Here is a 25,765-nt window from a genome sequence, read left to right as displayed (position 1 = left end):
CCCTCAATGAAGAATATAAACTTTCAATAAAGAATATAAACCCTCAATTAAGAATATTAACTGTTAATAATTAGAATGGTTTTTGAATGCTCTTTTAAAATGAAACAAGTTGAACGCTATACTAAGAAGGGCAAAGGTGGGGATTGAACTTGGAACTTCTCCCTTATGAAGCAAGCGCTCTACCACTACCGCATTTATTTTTTTACTTTATGATTTTTTAAAATTAATTTTATTATTGTATGGTTTGTGTTTAATAATATAAAATAATTTTTTGATTTGATTTGAATTATTTTATTTGATTTACTTTACTTTTCTTTCATAGTTTAATCATTATTGAATTGGTTTTTAAAATAAGAAGTTGTTGTTTAATAAAAGTTTAAATAATTACCAGTTTATATTTACAGACATCTATTTCTTATCTACTTTTTTTTCAAATTTTTTTAAAGGTACAAATGAAATTAGCAACACCTCTCGATTAAGAAGTGAAAATGTGTCACCCAATCATTTTCTAGAACCATCTGTGTTTATTACAGCTGAGCAGTTTGTTCAAGATCAAATGCATCAAAAAGCCCAAGAATTTCTTGGACGGCAACTTCATCGTAGTAGTACACAAGATCATGTGCCATGGTTTTACCCTCCTTATTCAAGCCAGTTGCATCATTGTCCCTTACCTCAGCAAGTGGTTCACTCTAAACGTATTCAAAATGTTGATTCATACTGTGTGCCTTTGTCTAATTTTCCTAATGAGTTGAATTTGTCTGAGATTCCTCGCTGTCTTCAAAACAGCTATCGTGTTGGAATGAAAGCTCTTGAAGCTCTATCTTTGCGTATGCCAGATAAAAGACCTGAAATAAAGTATGCACTTGCCCCACCTTCATCAGAAGATATCAGATGGATGTGTGCACTGGCTGCATCTCTTGGACAACCTTATTTAAAAAATTTTTGTAAAGTTGTTTTAAGCGCTGTATCAAGTCCGTATTTACTTCACGACTTAGCATTAGAAGCTGCCCGCCATTTTGCATTGTATAATCCTGCCCAATTAGCTTCTCATCTTCGCTCTCCAAGTGTTAGTCCAATCGTTCAAAAGGCACTTTTGTTATTTACTGAACTTGTTCATCATGACCTTGTGTTGCTAGTTCAACCAGGTTATGCAGACTTTGTTGATTTATTACGTCGAACTCGAAGTGCTTTTTGTATGGCTCCAGGGGGCATGACCAGATTTAATGAAATTTTAGAAGTGATTCGGAAGACATATCCAAAGAAAAAAGAACTGTGGCAACTTATTATGAATGGCCTTTCTAAGGCATGAATAATTCTTTTTTAGTTAAAAAAATGTTTTTATAGTTTACAACATAAATGTGATGGCAATGTAGTGTAAAATATTTTTCTCCTGGAATTTCTTATAATAAACTTTAATCATTACATTTTGGATTGTGTGAATTGTTTAAAAATTTTTCACTTTTTATAAAAACCTTTTCAACTAAGTGCCATATTATTAACTAAAGAAAAAGAAATTTTTTTGTTTGTGTGTTTTTTAGTTTATGGTATTCAAAAATGAAAATACATTTTATATATCATGTTTTTTCTCATGAAATTTGACTGAGATATTTTGATATGATAATAAGTGTTACTAGGAGCTGTTGTTAAGTTTAACCTAATCAACTAAACAACATAATCGGTTGTTAAGTTGATTAAGCTGTTAAGTTGATTAGGTTATTAAGTTGATTAGGTTGTTAAGTTGACTAGGTTTTTAAGATTGATTTACAGTATAGACCTCAATAATAAAAAAAAAGCTTTTTTTCTTATGATAGAAATGAACATGCCTTCATAATGATATAACTTTTAAATATTTCTTACAAAAAATATATATATATATATACATTTTTTTTTTCAAAAAGACTAATTTGTTTAGTTTGAAACAGCAACAAAATCTTATCTTTTAATTGAAATCTTATTTTTCAACTGGTTTCTACTTTATTATCCTCTATCATGCTTTGGAATTCTAATTTTCATGTTTATTTGGCGCTTTATATGTTTTAAAGTCTGCTATTTTTATGTTGTTTTTTTTGAAACACACACAGTTTACAATTTTTAAAGCCTGCTGTTTTCATGTTTTTTTGAAACACACACAGTTTACAATTTTTAAAGTTATTTTCATTCCCTTTAACTCTTTTGTTTTCTGTCAACTCGAAACTAAAATAGTTTACAGCCTTTTTTTTACCATATGTTCTTTAAATTTATTGACCTGTGATTCTTCATTGGATGAAATTGATTTTTATTTATATTATTCTTTTTTTATTGATCTATATTTTTATTAAATTTTATTTTTATTTGTATTGATTTTTATATGTAATTAATTTTATTTTATCTTCATTGAAAACATTGATCTTTAACTTGACTATTACTTTTAATCGACTGCTTTACTAAATGATCTGTAAATTTTATAACTAACAAATCCATTAATAATCTGCTGATTAAGAAATGCATTAACAAATTTAGTGACTAAACCAATACATTAACATAATTTAGTGACTAAACCAATACATTAACATAATTTAGTGACTAACAAACACATTACCATAATTTAGTGACTAACAAATACATTAACATAATTTAGTGACTAACAAATACATTAACATAATTTAGTGACTAACAAATACATTAACATAATTTGGTAATTATAAGTGTGCTTCTTTTACACTTCCTGTTTTTTCTAATTAAAAAAAGTTTAAAAAAAAAAAATTCTTTGAAAATGAAATTTAATTATTTACAAAATTTTATTGGTGTGAGTTTAACTGAAGAAGAGCTTAATGACATTTCTCATCCTTATACTGAACTCTGCACACATGTTACTCTTAAAACTGTACAAATTGGTGGAACATTTGGTACTTTCTTGTTTGGACCAATTCTTGCTGCTGTTCGTAAACCAAAATTAGGATTGATGAATGCAATGGTTAAGTCTGGGAAAGTTGGTGTTGTATTAGGACTCATGTCAGGTCTTTTACTAATACATAATTAAACTTTTGATAAAATTTTATGATAAAAGTTAATTACTATCACATTAAATATATACATAACATAACATGTATTTATTTTAAATTAGAAAACATTTTTTAGTCTTAATAACTTTTAAAGTATTTTTTTATTATTATGTATTAGAGTAAATTTTTAAAAATCAAACTTTAGGTCCCCCTATGACATTTATGAGAATTAAAGATGTTGAAACTTTGGATCCTATAACAGATCGGTGCTATCGTATTAGAAAAAACATGAATCAGTTGCGTGTTGATCGGAGTTATTTTCTCGGAGGTGGAGTCGGAACTTTTACATCAGTTGCTATAGCATCATCACCTGTATTTGGATTTTTGGCTGGTTCTTCAATGGGTCTAATTTCTGCAGGGTTGTATAATCATCAACTTGCTCCTAAATAAAAGATGTATTTTGTTTGTCTTTTTAAATTTTGAGTTCTCCTCATGTAAAGCTTTGGGCCTACAGAGACTATAGTAATTGTGGAGGCTGTGCTAATAATGCGGAGAGGATTATTTTAATTAAATAAACTTTTTTTAATATTTTCTAATTAGTATGTAATTAATTGTAATTGATTTGTAACGTTTTGAAAATAAACTTAAAATAACTTTATAATACCATAATGTAATATTTACACACTTAAATACATAGATCACAACCCAGATATCATTTTCTGTGAGATCAAATTTTTAATTTATATTAAAATATTTAATAATCCCCCCCCCCCCCCCCCAAAAAAAAAAAAAGTTTTAAATGATTTGAAGATTTCATGGTCATCTTTTTTTTGATAAGTTGATCATATTCTTAGTAAATTCGTGTATATTTGTGTAAACTTGTGAATAAGTATATTATTTTTTTACTCAGGCTACTATAATTTTTTTGTACTCAGGTTACTGTAAAAATTTTCTCTATAAAAAGTATTGAAGATGAATTGGTTCTCTGGTGAAATACAAGAAGCTATAGAAAAATCGATTAAAGAAAAGAAGTTATTCATTGTGTTTGTAAAAGGTTTGTGATCTGTTTCATATTTTCTTAAGAGTGAGTTGACTTTTTTAAATGAATATTAATTGTCTAAAAAACTTAAAACTAAAGCATAATGTGTTAGGGAAATAATTGTTGTAGCAACATATATAATGTTGTAGCAACAAATTTAGTAATTTTAAGTTATAAAAAAATTTGTGAAATTACTGTCTTTTTTAGATAATGGAGAAAATTCACATCTATTAAATGCAATGTGGAATGATGAACAGGTTAGAGATTTTGTGTTGTTAAATTAAACTTCATAAAATAAATACATCTTTTTTTACAGTTTCATAAAATTAAATTTATATAAAAATAGTTAAATATAATTAAATTTATATAAAAATTTTATAAAAACAATTTCAAATAAAATTTCATAAAATTAATGACATTTCATTTTTTTGTGAAAAGTTTGTTTTATGTATTTTTAGCTCATCTAAAGAATATAGAAATTTATAATTTTATTGCAATCCCTATTTTAATGTGCTTAAATTTGAAATGTGACACAATAGTGTCACATTTCAAATTTAAAATAAACTGAAAGAACTTTTAATAACTGAAAGAAACCTTAGTAACTGTAAGAATTCTTAGTAACTGTAAGAGTTCTTAGTAACTGTAAGAATCCTTAGTAACTGTAAGAATCATTAGTAGTTGAAAGAATTCTTGGTAACTGTAAGAATTCTTAATAACTGAAAGAATCCTTAGTAACTGTAAGCATTCTTAGTAACTTAATTTTCTTAATTTCGTTATTTAGAGAGTGTTTTTTTATTTAATCAATAGATATTATCACTTTTTAATGATGGTGAAAGTATAAACATCATGATCTCAGTTGATAGTGTTACAGGAAAACAGTTTGCAGCAATATGTATCTTTTTACTTTAAGGAATATTTTAGTTGTGTTAATATGCGTTAACATTTTTATTTTATTTTAAGTATTTTAAATATTAGGCTGTGTTAACATTATCTTTTTTTTTTTAGAATATTTAAGTTAGGATGTGTGAACATTAACATTGTTATTGTTGTGTAGATGCTTTCTGAAAACATGCTGAAAACATGCTGATTTGCAGCTTTTTTCACTTGATAGACACTGATGTGTACTTTGTGCGTGCATTTGTGTGTTGTACTTCTGTTACTACATACCCCACATATGTAGTAACAGAAGTAATGTTTGAAAAACAACTGGGCAGTATTCTAGCAATAAAATTGAAATAGATCAGGATTGAACTCCTTGATGGAAAACAGAATACTGATGATATTAAAGTTCTTGCTCAGGAATTATTTCTCCATGCCTAGTGGTAAACAACTATTGATTAGTCCTGAAAAAATTAAAATTAGGGAACTGTATAAAACAGAAAAAACTGCAATAAATTATTTTAAGAATTTTGTGAACATCTGTTGGCTGTATCTCATTGTTTCAAAAAATGCAGATCTAGGAATATCTACATTAGGATCCATTGTCTCCAACAGGAACTTTTGGATTTTATTTTTCTCCTTAACATGGCCTTTGGCTGTGTTCCCTTATAAGGTATTGCAGTGGAAAGGGAACTCTATTATTACTAACATGTAAGAAGCGCTCCATTAACTTGATCCAATTATTGAGGATAGAGAAATCATGCTCATTTTTGTTCTGATCCATGCTCTTCAGTTTTATTGCCTCTAGTTTATTTATCAATGATGGCTTTTATTCACAAATGAAGCAGCATTGGCTTGAATAGGTCTAATTACATTTACAATGCATTTTTTAATCTTGTATAGAAAAGAAAGAACATCTTCCCTTGGTTTAGGTAAAAGGAAATAGGCCTAGTCAATTTGATCAGAAATAACATCAAAAAAAAATTTTAAGAAGAAGGAGATTGAGATAGTACAAAGAAAAAGATGATTGAGTGAGTGCTAAGCACATAAAAGAATGGTCAGAAGATTTAAACCTGATTTTATATCAAACAGGTGAGTTAATACATAAGTATATACCCAGGCAAATCATGTGACTGTTGATCAATCATGTGACTGTAGGGTTTTTGTGAGTCAAAGACTAATAGCCATCAACACTAAGATCCAAATTTTGCAAGAGGTTTTTTGCAAGAATTTAGCAAGAGACAAGATTCAACTGACAAAAAATTACTTCAAAGACCAAAACTATTTATTTAAAATTAGATTGAAATAATTAGAATTTTTTTTTGTTCATTTTTTTTAATGTACTTTATTCATGTTTTAAAAAATTAGACAACTTGACTCAATCATAGATAATGACACAATAAGCAATACACTATCAACATCACCATAAGTAATATGCTAACAACATCACCATAAGCAATATGCTAACAACATCAGGGGCATCAGGGACTTTTTATTTCTGTCACAGTTTTGCAAGTGTATTCAGAATAGGGTTTAGCTTTTATAGTAAAAACAGTAATTGCCCAAAAAACATTGATGTACCACACTATACTTACACAGTATTACACTAATAGCATTAATGCTGTTTACCATTTTTAACCTTATTTTAACTGGAAAGCTCAACCATAATTAGTGTAAGTTACAGTGTGATACATCAATGTTTTTTGAGCATTTACTGTTTTTATCATTTTTAATGTAAAGTTCAAGCCTGCTTCAAAACTTGATTCAATACTTTTGAGACCAATTAACAAATCCTTAACTTAATCTTGTTTTGCTACCTGCTGGAAAATGACTTATTCTAATTTTGAAAATTCTGGAGATTGCTCTGATGGTTTTAATTATTCCATAGTTTTTTTATAATTTGTATAATAACTATTTCATAGTTTTTCCATAATTTGTTTTTTCAGTATCATTAGCAAAGGTCTTTGATTCTTTAGTTAATAAACTTCTATATCTCATCTTGAATCAAACAATTAATACAGATTTTCTTGTGTGTCTTTATGTTCAACTCATACAATGATACTGAAAAACAATGATGATGATGTTCTAGTGGTGATTTGTTAATTGTAGTAACAGAAAAGCTCTATTGTGCATTTGTTGGAAGCAGTAAGGCAAGCGCCATTTTTCTTGACATATCAAAAGTATTTAATAAAGTTAAGCATGTTTTATTTTCACATGACTTGAATTCATTGACTCAATGACTCTCATTTTTTTCAGAAAATTTAAAACGTTGTTTTAAATTTTCACAATTGAGTTAAATGATTTGGTAAAAGGTTTGAGTTTAACTAACAAAAAATCTTTCTTTGGCTATAGGTTACAGGGAAAATATATGCTGACACCTGGATATCTATTTATCAATATAGAACAAGAGATCAACAGTTTGCTAAGTTTTGTATAAGAGAAAATGATTTGGTGTATTGTGTCAATATCTTCTTAAATAAAATTAACTTTACTGCTTGGTTTGAATGGTATGTGGAGATTCAAAAGTTATTTGTATGTTTTTGACCAACAAAAGAGATTTACTAAATATTTATTTGTGAGTGGGACTCATTGACCTGTAAGAAAACTCAAAAGAGATTTACTAAATATTTATTTGTTAGTGGGACTCATTGACCTGTAAGAAAACTCATAACACCCTAAAAAATATTTTGAAACAAAAGTGACTACACAGGGACTGGAGGCTTGGATAACATTTAAGGAAAGTTTTGACAAATGATGATTATAAATAATTTTGGAAAATAATAAAGACCCACGCTATGATTGCCAATATGAGAAAAAAAATCTTGGTTATCTGATGAGCCTCAAAACTCACTTCTTACACAACTATCATGATTTTTTTTCTGACTGTGTAAGTGATGTGAGTTAAGAGCAAAGAGGAGAGTTTCACCAGGATATTAACTGGTGTTATCAGGATCTGTGAAATGTAAACACAAGCGATTACTTCTGGTCATATTACTTCTGGTCATTTAATTGAGTACAACAAAATATATCACTTTAGAGAAAAAGCTACCAAAAAAAATTGAAAGAGAAGAGAGAAAAGAAATACAAGAAAATAAAAATTTAATACATTGGTTTGTATTAAATAGATAAATGATATGTTGAGTTGAATTACATTTTAATTAAACAAAAATAAGTTTTTTATATTCTTATATTTATATATTTGACCACTTTTAAAATAAGAAATTATATTGTAAGAGCACTGTGATGCAAAAAAACTGATGCGTTCTCAGGACCCAAAATACAAAAGATTCAATTGAATTTGTTCAAAATGTTTTTGGAAAACTTATTTTTGTTGACTTGTGTTATTGCAATATTTGTGATGTTCCTATATTGCTAAATGACAATATTTCACCTGAGCTTCTAATTTATGATTTCATAAATTATCTTTCAATATTGACCTTTCATGGAAGCCATATATTCAATCCATGCAAAATTAGCATCTGCTGCCATTTTCTTATTTCTATAAACCGTCAGGGTAAGTTATTCATCCATGAATGTATTACATTAACATATTTGGACTAGTTTATTTAATGATGCTTTTTTAATTTTAAGACACTTTTAAGTTCCAAAAATATTGAAAACTACATTTAAGTATTGTGAATGTTTCATTTATGCAACTTGCTAATGTTAGCCTAGAACTTGCTAATGTTAGCCTAGAACTTGCTAATGTTAGCCTAGAACTTGCTAATGTTAGCCTAGGCAGTGATTTTTAACCTGCTCTAGTAGCCAAGCTTGAAAATCTCCTCTGCTTACCAAAATAACATTTTATGTAAGTTGTCATTTAGTTTTTTTTTAGTATAGCTGTTACTTTTGCTATATAAAAAGACTGAAAGTTTTTTTATATAGCAATTTTTTTTTGTGATTTGTTTATATATTTAAAAAAAAGTTAAGTTTATGGTTCTAGGAATTAGTAAAAATTAATAAAATCAAAAATTGATGCTTCACTACTATAATTATTTTTCAAGTTTAAATTTAATTTTTATATTTGAAGCTTTATTATTTTTACATACATTCTTTAGCATAAGGATTGTGTTTATCACTTTTATTATTTCATCAATATGGTTGGAAAAAATATTAAATTATATTTGTTTTCTTAAAACTGTTTAATATTTTAATACTTTTTTGTGATCCTTAATATTTTGAATTAGATTCAGTACCTTATGTTCCATCAACATATCTAATAAATAATGAAGGAATTCCTATTGATATTATCCCTGGTGTACTTCCAGTAAATGAGTTTAAACAGCGGCTGTTGAATGCACTAGTAAATATTTTTACTATTTATTTAAAAACTAAAAAAAAAAAAAAATTTAAAACCTGTAATAAACTCAAATATCGGAAAAAATTGTTTTAGAAAACTCAGGAATCAAAAAGATTAGAAAGTGAAGTTTCGTCTGAAAAAAAATTGGAAAGTGAAGTTCCGTCTGAAAATAATCTTAGAAAAACTGAAGGCAAAATTGAAACAAGTCCATTAGCAGCTGATACTGAAGAGGCTAAAAAAAGTGTTCAGGTAATTTGTCTAGAGAATATTTTCAATAATTTTCACTTCATTGACCTCATTGGATAAAATGTTGGAATAATCAAGTTATTACTTAGTGAAATTACTTAAGTAATTTCTAGATAGCTTTTTCTAGATAATGAATATTTTGTTGGGATAAGTACAATAGTTAAAAAATTTATTTTTTTACAATTTCTTTAATAGATGACAAGATATAATAATTATATACTATAATATTAATAGGATAAATGGTGAAAAAAATATTTTAATAAAATTTTGTTTTCAAATTTGTGCAAAACTTTTCCACAAATTTGAAAACAAAATTTTAACCTTTAATTTAAAATTTTAAACAACTTGTCTATTGATATCAGAAATGAGAAATTGGCATAAAATGTTGAAAAGAAATGTAAAAGTTCCATTGCTCTAGGACTTATTTTTAAGTTACCTCAAGTTTTTCAAAAATATCAAATAGTGACCTAGAGAAATAGACCTAAAGAAAAAGATCTAAAAAAAGAGACTAAGGATTATTTTTTTAAATTTTTAAAATTTTTTAAAACCAAAAGTTATCTACTAAGATCAGAAATATTTTGTAAAATTGCAATGTTCTAATAATTTACCTTGAGATGTCCCAACAACTTTGAAAATCAAAAAAATTTTCTAAAATGGTAACTATCCAGGGAAAAAACAATTAAGAAAGCATTGTTTTTTAAATTTGTATCTGAGCTCGGATAAGTTGTTTAATCAATTAAGAGATTTATTTAAAAAATTTTAAAAGTTGTTTTTAGTTATTTCTAATTTTTAGTTTGAAAGTTGTTACCTACAACTATCAATAAATTTTTACAAAATACGAATGATAAAGTTGATCTTTTTTTTCAAAACTCTATTATAATAAATGTTTTGTGCTGATTGTCAAATATAGTACAATTCATTGTTTTTCATTGATATCATTAAATTTTCTGGATGAGCAAATTTTGCATTTCTTTGGATACAGGATTGACAATTTTCTTGAGCTCAATAGAATTATCTGGTCTAATGCACTATTTGAAAAAAATGACAACTGCCATTCATACAGGAATGCCTTAACTTCACTTCGAACCAAACAGGTGTGTACTTTTTGTACAGAAGTTACAAAAATAATTTTTTTGTAGCAATACATGTAACCAGAGTATACAGTTAGCAGTTGTCAATGACAATCATGAATGACACATGGTTTTGGTTTACATTGGTCATTGACATTGCATGTAAGCTCCTTCGATTAGTACTAAGATTTTAGCATCAACACTGAACAACAAATTTCCTTAAATTGGTTGAAAACTTACAATTGGTTTTGACAAGTCAATATACTTCAATAGTTTTGAAATTATTTGGACCACTAAATGTATTTGGCCTATGTGTAGATCTATCCAAGGTAATTAAAGATGTCTTAAAGGTAACTTATTCATGTGTAATAAACATACAAACCAATTTAGGGGTTGAAATTGTTGAAGTAAATTTTATAAAGTCAAGAACTCTTCTAACTTGTGTTACTAGTGTTCACATTCTTGCTATTATATTCAATTGCCACCATTAAACTGGTATCAATAGTATTTGCATTTAGAGAAGTTACAATGCTAATTTATATACTTTGTAAAGATCCATGTAATATTTTAACATGTTCCAGGTATTCAAAACCAGACTCCTTTATCAACACAATGTGCTATTCGGTCTCCAATGCCAGATGATATCTGTTTTTCTTTTATGATCTGGTCTCAAGTTTTGTTATTTCGATTGTTGAAAGATAACTCTTCCAATATTTTTTTATTGTTTTTTCTGTATTACTCTACAAATACTTGGGTCAAAAACATCAGACAAATCATATGCATTATGATTACTTTGGCAAGTGTTGAAGTCACAATTTTTACAAGTATTTCCTTTAGTATTTAAAAGTATTTCCTTCATCTAATCAGTTTTTTTTTTCAGTTTCCTTGCCAACTATTTTTTTCTATTAAGTATTTTTTTCATTTGGTGGAACTCTTCTGTTATTTTCACAAGCACACATCAAAGTGATATTCAGAAACACACATCGAAATGATTTTACATTTAAGTGAAGAGAAGTCAAAAATTCAATTTTGTTCACTGCGACATTTTGTCTTTGGTTCTGAATAAACAGTTTTAGAAATGATTGATATTTGTCATAGTAATTGATTATTTTAGCTGATGAGATATCACTGGATTTGATGAGATATCGCTAAATTTGATGAGATATCACTAGATGCTTTGTGCCAAATAATGACTATATAAAGTTTATGAAAAATAAGCCGAAAAAAAAAATCATTTTAAATGAATAAAAAATTGAAATACTTGCATTCATAAAACCTTTTTCAAAACTTCATTTTAAAATCAAAATTTATTTTTAATTCATCATTTATTTTGGCACTTGATTTTTGCTGTGTTGTTTTTCTATGGCTAAATTCAGCACGAAAAGTTGAAACTGTATAATTAGAGATATCTCTCATTCCCAATGATAACATATAACATTTGGCATTATAAGGTTTTGTTAACATATGCATATATATCATTTATATATACATACATACATACATACATACATACATACATACATACATACATACATACATACATACATACATACATACATACATACAGACACACAGACATACAGATATACATACATAGATATATATATATATATATATATATATATATATATATATATATATATATATATACACTACATCAAAAAATAAAACATACAGTTAATTTCCAAACATTCAAGTCTTTTTATTTCAATCAAATAATAAATAACATAATTAATATTTACATATTAATTAGTAATTGCTATAATATATAATAATATTAAAAATAAAGTTCATAAAAAAAATTATTTAATTAATAAAAACAAAAAAACATAGTCAAAGAAAAAAACATACATCAAAAAATAAAACATACACCTACAAATTATATATAAAAAAACAGGAAAAAAAGTATTTTTAATAATGTGTATGATAACCTTTTTGTGTAATAACTTCTTGCAATCTAGTATTCATCGAATGTACAAGTTTTCTTGTATCTTCTATTGAAATTTTATTCCATTCTTCCAAAAGTTTTTCTTTTAATTGTTGTTTATTTTTTATTTCGTGTTGCCGAAGTCGTCTTTCGAGAAGATCCCAAAGATTCTCAATTGGATTGAGATCTGGTGATTGTGGAGGATGCGGAAGTGTTGATTTAACATTAAAAATCAGCCAATTTTTAATTAGTTTCGATGCATGTTTTGGGTCATTGTCTTGGACTAACACGAAATTTTCAGTAGCACCTACTTTTATTGCACTTCGTTTTAGATGATTTTGCAAAATGTCTAAATATTTTTCTTTGTCCATATTAGTTTCAATAAATACTAAATCACCAACCCCACCTGCACCCATCGCTCCCCATACCATCACATTTCCGCAACCGTGTTTGACTGTAGGTGTAATATTTTGTTTGTCAAGTGCAGTGCCTGTTTTTCGCCATACATACCTTGCTCCGTCTGATCCGAAAATATTAAATTTTGATTCATCCACAAATACAACTGTGTTCCAAAATTCTTCAGACTTGTTCAAAAACTCATTCACGTAAGCCAATCTTTTAACAACATTCCTTTTTGTTAAGAATGGTTTCTTACGTGAAATTCGTCCTGCGTAGCCTTTCCGGTGCAACAAATTTCTTACAGTTTGGGGATTAACTGTCACATTTAGATCTTTTTTTAAAAGAGCAGTTATTTTTGGTTTTTGGATCTTTTTTTACCATTCTTTCAATTTTCCTTTCTACTTGCATTGTAAACGCTTTTTTTCGACCTCTTCCAGGCGCACTTTCAAATGATTTATTTTTTCTATATTTATTAATTACTGTCTGAATGGTTGCTCGAGGTCTGTCGATCAACTTAGCAATTTCTGCATAACTTTTTCCTTCTTCCTTTAGTTTCACAATTAACATTCTAATTTCAATGGACACTTTTCCTTTTGAAATTTTTGTTTTTTCAGAAATTTTTTTAGCGGTTGCCATTATTTACATCAATATGCGCACTATTTAAGTAACAATGCAATACTAAAGCAAAATATGACAAAAACAGGTCTTATTTACATTACCGAATTAGATGAGTCATGTTTTTGTGAAAGGGTATGATCGTTTTTCTTCTTGTATCTTATTTTTCTTTCATGTATTTGATGTGTGTATGTTTTATTTTTTGATGTATGTTTTTTTCTTTGACTATGTTTTTTTGTTTTTATTAATTAAATAATTTTTTTTATGAACTTTATTTTTAATATTATTATATATTATAGCAATTACTAATTAATATGTAAATATTAATTATGTTATTTATTATTTGATTGAAAAAAAGAGACTTGAATGTTTGGAAATTAACTGTATGTTTTATTTTTTGATGTAGTGTATATATATATATATATATATATATATATATATATATATATATATATATATATATATATATATATATATATATATATATATATATATATATGTATATATATATATGTATATATATATATATTAGGGATATGACTTTTTAATTTTTTTTCAAATAAAATGTTTCCTGTATCATAAATCGATGAACTTTTACCTAAAATCATGAAAAAAGGCCCAAATAGCTTTCTGCAACAAAAAAAGGTCACCCCCAAAATAAAAATTTGATTTACCATTTTTATACATTCATTTTTGACCGATGTTTTAATCTTAAGCTTAATTCTCAGCTTAATTCTATTTATTTCATTATTTTGTTATGAATTTATAAATATAACGCCACACGTTACCATGGCAACGAAACGGCCGTGTGCCGGCAAATACTTGGAATTGTTATGTGATGACGTCATTGTGTTACCACGGTGATATAGACGACTGTAACAGACTGTAGAAGATTATAGAACTTAGTAGAACATTCTGGAAGCTCTAAATAATTATATAAGCGAGCTGCTGTCAGAGCTCAGTGTTGATAATGTGAATAGTTCTATGAAGTACTCTGCGTGTAACTGAGCTAATAAGGAACTACTGTAGCGAACTAAAGACGCTGTAAGTGTACGAAGTATAAGTAGTTGTAGCATTATCGTTAGGATACGGACTGGATTATCGAACTGTTATCAACATTGACTGGATTATCGGATTAATAATTGGATTACTATACAGTTAAAGTATTTTATTAATTAAACGACTTTATTAAACGGATATTTACGCTCAGCTATCCGTAAAGTCGTAACAATATTATATGATGTCTCACAAGAAAAGTCATACCACAGTAACAAAGAACAAGAAGACTTGGACTAAAAATTTGGTGAGATTTCAAGAGTCACACAGAAGAAGAGGAAGTGTGGCTGTAGAAGAACATTCACTCGATGAAAAATCCAGAATACCACTTCAATTGCAGATCGGAGGAAGATACCAGTTTCTTCCTGGCATATGTTAAAGGAAGAAAAGAACGAATAGACCAAATTTCTAAGGAAATTACAAAATTGTGGGACAATAAACTGAATTTTCCACGTGTGTCTGATCAAGTGATAAGAGCAAAGCTTATGAAGGTGCTGAAGGTCTATGATGAATGTGTCAAGCGTGGAAAATATGATGTTCTCAATGCATTATTTGACATCACGAAAGTGAATGGCCAGTGGTTATCCTCGGAAGATAAACGTCTATACCACCTACAAAAAGAAAATAAAGGACAGGTGGGGTACTCAACAGGACAAGTGGCAAGTAAAGAAACCATTCACCCTTCCAAGAGAAGGAAAGTCCAGTCTGGAACAGCAATACCTTCCACATCACAAGTCCTGTCTACCACAGACAGTGGTACTGAATCTGAAAACTGCAAAAGTAAGAGTGAAGATGATGAAGACGACGACGGTGATAAAGACGATGATGAGGACACTCAGAAAAAAACTAGAAAGCACTACAAAAGTAAATTTGCTGTAAGTATGGTTACATCAAGTGGAGTTTCCACAAAGAAAGCTGCTAAAATATGCAATGTATTATCACAACAAGGTATTGATGTTCCAACTCCAAGTCAATCAGCAATTTACAAGTCCATATTCAAAGAGGCAGGTAAATTAAAAAAAGAAATGATACAACAACTTAAAATGGAACAGTGGTCCTTACACTTTGACGGCAAACGAATAGATGATAAGGAATATCAGGTAGTTGTACTTCAGAATGAAAGAACTGACGTGAAACTTGATGCACTGCGTTTAAAAGATGGCAAAGCTGAAACTGTTGCTGAAAAAATTGCCAAACTTATTGATGAATACAATTTGTGGAATTCAATTAAGATGATCATTACTGATACAACAAACGTCAATACTGGGAAGAGAAATGGAGTTGTTGTGAAGTTGCAACGTATGTTTAAATTAAAGGGTGTCACAATACCACAATTTATCGGTTGTCAGCATCACGTACTAGACAGGATTCTCCGTCTGGTGATGGACGAAGAACTTGGGGGTGATACCAAATCTCCAAACATTGAATACCCATTTGTGTCTGAACTGTTGAATAAGTATGATGAACTGAAGGATAAGTTTGTGAATGGAACTGTAGAAATTCTTGATAAATCAGGGTGGAGAGACGATATGAAGTTTTTGTACCATTTAACAAGAGTGTTTAGGTTCTATGAAGAACAAAGAAACTTCCCTCTGATTCACTTTCAGAACATTCCTAATATGAGCAATGCCAGATGGAACTCAAGAGCCATTCTCGCCATTCTGGCGTTCATTCTTATGCCTGAAGCGAGAAAGAATTTGGAGAAGGTTTGCAGGTTCATTTCATATGAGTGGGCAGAACATTGGTTTAGTAGTCAAAAGTACAATGACAATGACTTCAAGAATTTATCTGATGTATTGAAGCCTTACAAAAAGGCATTGCAGTCATTCAAAAATCACTGGAAGAAAGAGCCATCCGTCATCGACATACCACGAAGTGATATGTCGATGTCGATCAGATAGCTGAACGTGCAATCAAGGTGATGCAAGACCTGTATGCTTCCTGCAGAAAGAAAGACAAACTGCAACTTCGATTCATTCTAAGTAATAAGCGCTAGACTCTTTATGAGACGTGAGCATCATGTGACCCATGTACTAAACACAGTAGGCCTATAGACACAGACAGTTATGTATATTGTTGTACTAGACGCTTTGATACTGTTAATTTTGTAATACTTGTATAATTATATATCACATAATGTTTTTTGTTATATCACAGTACATGTTGCATAAATAAATAAAATAACAACAGGAGTATGACTCTTACAACATCTTCAGCCTTTAATATTCATTTACTGTACAAAAGTGTACCTATTGAAAATTCGATTTTTTGGTTTTGGGGTGACCTTTTTTCAAAATATGTCAAAATGAAACATCTATTCGTTCTTTTTACATAAAAGTTCATTGAATTACGATACAGGCCTAGTAGGTTGCAAAAAAGTCATATCCCTAATATATATATATATATATATATATGTATATATATATATATATATGTATATATATATATATATATATGTATATATATATATATATATGTATAACTATGTAACATATACATACAGTAGCGTGCAAAAGTAACCGGACAAGAGCATAACTTTTTTCAACCTAAAATTCGTCAATCTATGTGTTTCCATAGACGTTAATTCTATTAATTGAATTTTTTTGTTTTTGAAAAAGTCTTTTATAAGTGTCTTTTAAGTCCTGTTAAAATATTCATCCTCGAGCCCTGAAAAATGTTTCACGCCAAAATGCTATCTTGGTAAATGCTGAAATTAAAGAACTTTATAATGAAAAATGTGGTGTTGACACAATCAAACGTCTTTTGAGGTCTGCAAATCTACTTGGAAGGCGTTCTACAAAGAAACTTTATTTATTTATATAAAGAATCGAAAAGTACGCTTTTTTTTTAGATTTGCTAACAAACATTTGATTTGGGCAAGAAAACAGTGATTGAAAGTACTTTTTAGTGATGAATTTAAGTTTATGTTGTTTGGATCTGATAATATTTGATATGTTCGTCACCAAAAGCCCGTAAAAATGATCCTAAATACCAGCTACCAGCAGTAAAGCACAGAAGTTGAAACGTCAGGAACTGGGCTAACTTGGATAGAGATTGTATCGGTGCTATCCATTTGATTGATGGCATAATGGACAAAAATATGTACAAATATATAGTTAAGAATGTTATGCTACCACATGCTAAAGACAAAATGCCTCGAGGAAGGATATTTTAGAAGGACAATGACTCAAAGCACACTTCAACCCTTGTGAAAAACTTTTTCAAAACCAATGAAATTCGAATAATCGAATAGCCTTAGAAAAGTCCTGACCCTAATTCTATTGAACGTCTATGTAAGCTAATTGATCGACAAATTTCAGGTTGAAAACTAACAAGTAAAAGTGATTTATTGAATACTCTGAAAAAAGAATGGGAAAAATCAAAATTATTGTGATTATGAAGCTTGTGGACTCAATACCTTGTCACTGTCAAGCAGTAATTAATGCTAAGGGCTTCCCGACAAAGTAGTAAAGCAATACTTTAAAATAAAGCATTTTCAATTTAAAAAATTTAAAAAAAAAAAATCTTATTCAAGTTTTTTTTTGTCTGGATACTTTTGCACGCACCAATTTTAATTAAATGACCTTTTAAAATTAAAGTGCTTAGATTTAGTAAAAATTCTTTTGTTTTTAGATTTGTAATCAATTTTTTGACATTTCAATGAAAATTTGAAAGAAATTAGATTTGATTAATAAATGAAATTTATTTGTCAAATATCATTAGTACAAATCTTTGATAAATTTGACTTTTATTCTTAATGTCTTCAATAAAAACACAGTAACAAAAACACTTCAAAAACACAGTAATAAAAACACTTCAAAAACACAGTAATAAAAATACTTCAAAAACACAGTAATAAAAATACTTCAAAAACACAGTAATAAAAAAACTTCAAAAACACAATAATATATCTGTTTTTATTTATTTAGGAAAAACTGTTGGCAAAAGAAATGACAAATAAAGAAAAAGCTGAAGCTTTGCTTGAACGTACCAAAATCATCAAACAACAAAAAGAAAAAGAGGTATATAATTGTTCATCTAAAAAATTGTTTAAAAGATATTTTAAAAATATTTTGAGGATTATAATTCTAGTAATAATTTTTTTTATTTTAATTTTGATTTTTAATAATATTATATCAAACCAATTTATTTATTAGAGATAATTATTTTAAATACGTAAAAAAAAATTGATATAAAAAATATGATAACAAATGTAATAAATACTTAACATTTGAGTTGAGTTTTACAAACTACTGCAAGTCCCAAAAAAATACATAACAGAAGTCATATTCAAGGTATATACATATATCATAAACAACTTGTTCTATTAAATCAAAAAAAACTTTTTATTAGAACCAAAATATACAGTTGTATAATTAATGAATAAGTGGTCATTTAAGTTTGTTAAGAAAGTTATTAATTGAAGATAAAGAAATTATAATAGTGGTACCTCACTATACTCTTGTTGTACCCCTGAGCTTATTGTAATGCTAACTCTTGGAATCAGTTGTCAGAGAATTAATTTTATATTATTTATATATTCTTCAAATTTTTCGATTAAAGCCTTGTTAATGATAGTAATGTGACTAAGTAAATAATACTTAAAAAGGGGGTACAAATTTTAAAAAAATAAATGCCAATGAAAATTTAAATAAGTAAATGCCGGAAGAACCTTTGTTACTGACAAAGTTACTTCCATTTAGTTGGAGTCCATAATTCAGAGAACCACTTGTTAAATAGCTTTGGCAGTATAGAAAGTTTTTTTAAAGTTCTGAAGAAATTCAGATTTTGGCAAAACTTTGAAAAGAATTTTGCCACATTTTTGCAAGACTTTGGCGAGAATTTTTTCAGTTAAGAGACTTTAAGCTGAAAAGAAGTAGTTTAAGCTTAAGTAGAAAAACTAATGAAGAATAATAAAGGTCTGTTTTGCAACAAGACTCAATTCAACACAATAAAGGACATCTGTAGAAAGATTGTCAAATTATAGCTTTCCAAGTGAACAATTAATACAATACATATTTATATTTATATATTTTATAATTATTTTAATAATTATTATTTATACAAAATTATTTCTGAAGTATTTATAGATTTTAATAATAAAAAAAATACAAATATATATAATACAAAATTTAAGTTAAATAAAGTTTTTATTTCTGTAATTTGTTTTATAAACAAATTACAGAAATAAAAAGTCATAGAACCATGTAAGATTTCATCATCAAAGATTTCATCTTTGAACAATGGACATTTATGTTTTGTAAAACTTTTCTGCACTTCTTTTTTGGAAAAGAAATATGTAATAACATTTTATGATTTAAATAATTTAATGGTTTTAATCGTTTTATGATTTGAAGCATTACAAAAAGTAGAAGGCCAATGTAAAAAGAGAAATCATTTTAAAATTTAAAATTTTTAATGAAATCATATTTTTGTACTTATGAATAATCTATGAAGTATAATTTTTATCAAATTTTTTTGTTTAATGTTTGCTGTTTATCACTGTGTTAACTGTGTTTTTTTTTTACGGTTTTTAAAAATAAATCATTTAAAAATAACTTGCAGCAAAAATGTTTTTAACTCATTTATTTCAAAACCCATTTCAAAAACTTTAGTGTTATGAAAAAGTAAATATATATTCAAATTTTAACAAAAAAGATGCAACAATCTAATAATTTTATAATCAGTGATGAGTTCAATTTCAAAAAAAAAATTTTTTTTTTAAATTACCCAATTTTCTTGAAAAAATTTATTTATAAGACTTTGCTGCAACAATCATAAATCATGTATCAAAATGTCATATTGTCAAATAGAAAATAATAAATTACAAAATGACGAAACCAGGTTGATCAATAAAACTAATAAAATTGTGATCTTTTTTATCACAAAGAGGATTGAAGAGAAAAAAAAAATCAATTTGAATACACTACCAAATAAACACATGAGAAGTACTTTGGTACACAAAAATATTGGTAATAGTGGACTTTGGTTTAGTCTTTATGACAATTCGTGGCTGTTTCTATGCTAAGACAACAAACTCTTTGGATATAAAAACATTGTATACCAAAATATAGAATGAAATTCATATTGTGTCTGTACAATTTTTTTTTATTTCATTTTATATTTTGTTATACATTGTTACATCTGAAGATATGCTATATCTATTGCTATATATAATGTTATCTATAGCTTTATCTTTGCTATATATAATTTTATATCCGAAGATATTTGCTTACAATGTTATATCCAAAGATATTGCTGTCTTAGCATAGCAACAGTCACAAATAGTCATAAGACTAAACCAAAGTCTATTATTGGCCAACATTTTTGTGTATCAAAGTACTGTTCATGTGCTGAGTTGATAGTGGCTGAGTTTAAATAAAATATAATGTAGGTAAGAAGTAAATAGTTTGTAGGCAAGAACTCTAAACTTTTTTTACAAGTTTTTTAACACCACTTTTTTCTTGGGCTTTTAATAATTAGTTACAATAAAATATATAATTTGTATTTATTTATTTTTTTCTAAATTTTTTTTTTTACACAGAAGAGTTTTTACAGAAAAAACTATTTTTTTATGTAGAAGTTAAAGGAGCAAGAAAAAAATCGAGTGCGTGAAGGTCAAGAACTTAGTTTGGCAAAGCGTGAATTAGCTGAACGCCAAGCTGTGTTACTAGCTGCTGAAATATCAAAACGTAAAGCTGAAGAAAAAGCTGCACGAGAAAAGCTTAGAGAACAACTTCGACTTGACAAAATAGAAAAAAATGAAAGATTCGAAATGGAAAAAAAATCAAGGAAAGAAGCACTAACTGAAAAAAAACAAGCTGTAGCTTCTCCTGTATTAAAAGCTGAAAGGTAATAATGTTAATGCTGGCGAAATATAAAAATGTCAATCAAGTATTGCCCAAATAAGTTCCAAATGGGCTAAAAATATCCCGCAAAAATTTTCCTTGCAAATGTGGCATCTGTAAAAATCACATATTCTAGTAATTGGTTAAAAAGTATATTTCCAGTTCAAAATAATTAAACATTTTTGAGTTGCTCTTTTGTTTTGATCTTTTGTTTAGCTTTTCTCTGTTATCTCTGACAGCATTTTCTCTGTTATCTCTGAAAGCATTTTCTCTGTTATCTCTGACAGCATTTTCTCTGTTATCTCTGACAGCATTTTCTCTGTTATCTCTGACAGCATTTTCTCTGTTATCTCTGACAGCATTTTCTCTGTTATCTCTGACAGCATTTTCTCTGTTATCTCTGACAGCATTTAATTCTGTTTTATGCTATCCGTTCTGTAGCCTCAGTCTAAGTGCGGGATTATTCAAAAATATAATTGCAAACAGATTCTATTGAATTCAAAAACCTTTAAAATTGGTGTCTTTTTTGATCCACTTCTTCACCTCTCCAACAAACTTTTGAGTGTAATTTCTTGACCTGTTTCATAAAGAGAAACTAGAGTTAACAATTTTTAGAAGATCAACAAAGTTTCCAAAGCTAGATTTATTTAGTTGTTCAAGGTAGCTGATCCTGCTAAACAGGATCTAGCTCTGGGAACTTTCTCAGTAAATTTTATTGATCAGCTAATAAGTGTTAGCTCTAATTTCTCTATAGGACAATTACACTTAAATAACTTCTTCAACATCTTCATCTCCTTCTTGTCAACATCAATATCATTAGCTAGGACCAGCTTAACTAATTGATCTATTAGATACTAAACATTCTGAGGCATTCTTTAGAGAATAACAAGAAGGGCCTGTCAGAGTTTTTGGGTAGTGGTCCCTTATGTGAAGTGATGACTTGAAGGGAACCTAGTAATTTTAGCTCAACTTGTTAACCATATTGGATTTTTAAAACTAGGGCTCATATCATATAGAAACAAAGAATGTCACTGTATTTACCATCTTTTTGTTTATTCTTTACCTGAGCTACTTTTTCAGAAACTTTTAAGGACAATAGGTATAGAGCATCTACCGTGAACCTTAAGAATAAGTTATTATTAAACTTATTCTTAAGGTTCTAAAACTAAAAAATCTTAAAAATGTACTTTACTTTAAAAACAAAATCTATTGATCATATACTTTAACTGTGCCTGGCTTCATGGCAGGCTTAAGGTTGATAAAAATGAAAACTTGGCACATCTTCCAAATAGAAGACAAGTAGTTTACAGAGTTTCTTTTAGTTTTCTTGTTCAATGTCTTTCAAGAATCGTTTTTCAGTATTGTAATACGATATCCAACCTGTAGCTTATTTCAACCAAACCTGATGATTTCTGTTATTTTGTTCACCTACTCCTTGATGGTTAACCAGGCTTTTTGCAAACTTGCATGGAGTACTTTACAGAGGACTGGTAAGAAAACAAAGGGTCCTAACCCTTTGTTTTCTTACCAGTCCTTTGTATGAGAGATATCTACTTTAATTGTGTGTTTCCTGCAGAAAAACTAGAGAAAGGGAATATTAAGGACAATTGTAAAGATAGTAATAGTAATGGCTTCAACAATTACTATATTGTTAGAACCAGTTGCTATGCAGCATATGACAAAGATCTGATTATCAATGTTTTAATACTCTAGAAGATTTAAGACCACGTCTGTTTGGTCAACTCCTTTGGAGTTTTCAGCTGAAGCTACTCCTGGGAGGAGGTTTTTTTGTGATGGCGATCCTTTCAATAACAATCAGATTCAAATTCTTCTCCATCTCCTTGATCTGTTGGCCATTGAAATGCATGGCAGCAAGTAAAGGTAATCTAATTGCATAGCAGTAATCTGCTGCTACAAGGAAGTGCCACTACATCGACTAAGGGTTTTGTTTGGGCAAGCAATCTATCATTAAAAAAATACCATATTCACGTTTTTTAACTTTTTCTGGTCTGATTTATTAGCGTTCGATTTAAAACTACAGTTTATGGAAGAAAATTTTTGACTACCATGCAGGCCTAAATACATACTGAAATTCATTTTTCTTCCTCTTAACTTCTTTCTTAATATTATTTACTTTGTTCGGACTCAGAGGAACGTTTTTAAACGTAACAGTTTGAAAACGCATCCTCTTTTTAAGTTTTGCACAACAGAATCTAATAATTCACGCGGATCTAATAATCTACTACAGTTCTTCCAAACCAGCCTTGTTTCAGACATACATTACAAGAGAAGTAACACATCTGAGGTTGGGGTCTTTACAGAACCCGTTCTGGGACAACCTAGTCAACAAGTATAAATAAATAATAATTTTTAATTTTTACTTTTAGTAATAGTACGCGGATCCAATTTCGACTACCAGATGGTTCATCGTTATCCAATCAATTTCCTGCTGATGCTATGTTTTTGTCTCTTCATGATTTTATATGCAAGGTTAATTCTGAAATTAACCTGTTACTTTTTTTTTTATTTTTATTTTGAATTGTTGGATATGTATTTGATAGAACTTTACAGATTAAAAATATTTTTTTTTGGTTTAGCATATGAGAGAGTCTAATCTACGATTAACTACATTGTTTCCCAAATACGAGTTTACAACATCTGATATGGAAAAATCACTTCGCGAATTGTCTCTGGTGCCTAACGCGTCTATAATTGTTTCCCCAGTAATTGTTTTAATCACTATTATGATTAATTAAATTTTTTAATCATTATTATAATTATTTGAATGTTGTTTAGTACTTAATAACTGATTAGTACATTAATTTTTGTAGGGTAAACCCCAGGTGGTATCGACGCCTCAATCTTTGCCCATCTCAATTATAATATTTATTTTTTATCCGTTAATATCACTGTATTACTGGGTGTTATCACTCTTTTCAACAACGACTTCTCAACAACCCTCAAATGTTTCTCAAAATGACGAAGGTGATAAACTGGATACTTCACATAATAATAGGTTAATTTAGATTTTTCGAATGGAATTTATTGTTAGTTTAGGTTTTCAACTTTTTTTAAACATAGCTATTGTTTTATTTAAACTTTGCGTTGTCATTTTTAGTAATAAAAATGTTCGAAAACGTAATAACCAATCGAATATTCGCCAACTGCAGAGAGATGAAAATGACGATGATGAAAATAATACATGGAACGGAAATTCAACGCAGCAGATGTAAATTCATTCACCATCTTTTGGATGTTATCTTGTATTTTCTTCCTTCTGAAATATAAAATAATTTTAAAACGAGTCTAAATTATTATTATTCTTCATTGAAATGAAAAAATAGTTGTGATGTGTTCAGTTAGTTTTACCTTAAGCATAGAACTTGAATCTAGCTAAATGTATTTTTTGCTTTTGCTGAATCATCGAGTTCAATTAGCATAAAATAGAGATCAGTGAGATTTTTTAGAGTTGTTTTTTGAAACTTTTCTACTTTTTTTAATCTTTGATGAGATTTTACTGATTATTGCGGTATTTGATAGTGTTATATTTGATAGTGTTGTATTTGATATTGGTTAGTGTTATATTTGAGAAACTATTATTCGCGTCTATCGCAATAAAATCTTTTTCTGCAGTTTTTTTAATTTATTGGGTGAAAGTTAAATGTTTTGTTGAGGTTGTTCTCGGTCTATTCTGAACTATAACTTACTTTTTGTAACTTCTTCTAAATCATTGAGGCGAAGTAGCATAAAACAGCGACTATAAACATGCACTAAAATATATTCCTAGAAATAACACACTTTGTTAAAAATCTATGTAAAACATCACTAGAATTAGAATATCAATATGTTGAGAATTATATATTAATATTTATACCAATGTTCCGAGGTTCGAAGATACCGAGGTTCGATGCTGGCTCTAGTCCAATAAGCGGCATTGGTAAGGAAGGAAGCGTGAACTTCTTTGTTAAACGCTCTTCCGCGGTGCTCTGTGATAAGACCGTAAAGTCTTCTGGGAGCGCCTTAATAACTACAAAACAAAAAATTATCAAAATAAATTTTAAACCAAAAAATTGGTTATAACTTGAAGTTCGTTAATTTGAGTGAGCAAAATAAACAATGCTTTTTCACGATTCTGAACAATGTTTTTTGATTTCTTTAGTAGTTTATCACTAAATATTTGTGAATATTATTGAATAATATTATAAATATTTAAAGATATATAAATAATTATAATTATTTTTATTATGAATATTATTACTTCTTATTTTATTACGATTATTACGAGTTCTTCTCCTGGCAATCATGGTTGCAGACGTCTTGAATTTATTATTATCTAATATTAATTCTTTATTACTATTTCAAAATATTTCAAAATATAAATAATGAGTTCGGAAGAAATTTTGAT

At 28.3% G+C, this 25,765-nt stretch overlaps 3 protein-coding genes across 3 annotated transcripts in view; all 3 read left to right on the top strand.

The window, feature by feature from the left end:
* Nucleotides 1-1,577, top strand: part of LOC100198922 (zinc finger SWIM domain-containing protein 8) — a 41,064-nt gene extending 39,487 nt beyond the window's left edge. The window contains exon 17 of the mRNA XM_065810530.1: nt 447-1,577. Within this exon, the coding sequence (XP_065666602.1) occupies nt 447-1,309 (863 nt within the window). The 3' untranslated portion in view covers nt 1,310-1,577. The remainder of the gene's footprint in view (nt 1-446) is intronic.
* Nucleotides 1,578-2,701: 1,124 nt separating this feature from the next.
* On the top strand, nt 2,702-3,642 carry LOC100213118 (uncharacterized). Its single transcript, XM_065810532.1, has 2 exons — nt 2,702-2,996; nt 3,187-3,642. Exons 1-2 carry the CDS (start codon nt 2,753-2,755, stop codon nt 3,429-3,431), a joined length of 489 nt encoding a protein of 162 aa, XP_065666604.1. The 5' UTR covers nt 2,702-2,752; the 3' UTR covers nt 3,432-3,642.
* LOC100197711 (UBX domain-containing protein 4) lies at nt 3,561-24,664 on the top strand. Its single transcript, XM_065810531.1, has 11 exons — nt 3,561-4,035; nt 4,228-4,277; nt 4,828-4,912; nt 9,087-9,202; nt 9,293-9,448; nt 18,442-18,534; nt 21,093-21,364; nt 23,748-23,850; nt 23,958-24,083; nt 24,192-24,376; nt 24,479-24,664. The coding sequence occupies exons 1-11, from the start codon at nt 3,954-3,956 to the stop codon at nt 24,591-24,593; spliced, it is 1,383 nt and encodes a 460-aa protein (XP_065666603.1). The 5' UTR covers nt 3,561-3,953; the 3' UTR covers nt 24,594-24,664.
* Nucleotides 24,665-25,765: the final 1,101 nt, after the last annotated feature.

The sequence above is a fragment of the Hydra vulgaris genome, chromosome 11 (assembly GCF_038396675.1).
Source record: "Hydra vulgaris chromosome 11, alternate assembly HydraT2T_AEP".
Lineage (NCBI taxonomy): Eukaryota > Metazoa > Cnidaria > Hydrozoa > Anthoathecata > Hydridae > Hydra > Hydra vulgaris.
The sequence above is the reverse complement of the archived record's forward strand: the minus strand, read 5'-3'. Positions and strand labels throughout refer to the sequence as shown.

Bases quoted from the DNA above. Each gene is read 5' to 3' on its own strand.
- LOC100213118 (XM_065810532.1), top strand. From the start codon at position 2,753: ATGAAATTTAATTATTTACAAAATTTTATTGGTGTGAGTTTAACTGAA. The intron at 2,997-3,186 runs GTCTTTTACTAA...ATCAAACTTTAG, and splicing joins TGTATTAGGACTCATGTCAG to GTCCCCCTATGACATTTATG.
- LOC100197711 (XM_065810531.1), top strand. From the start codon at position 3,954: ATGAATTGGTTCTCTGGTGAAATACAAGAAGCTATAGAAAAATCGATT. The intron at 4,278-4,827 runs GTTAGAGATTTT...TTTAATCAATAG, and splicing joins CAATGTGGAATGATGAACAG to ATATTATCACTTTTTAATGA. The intron at 23,851-23,957 runs GTTAATTCTGAA...TTTTTGGTTTAG, and splicing joins TTCATGATTTTATATGCAAG to CATATGAGAGAGTCTAATCT.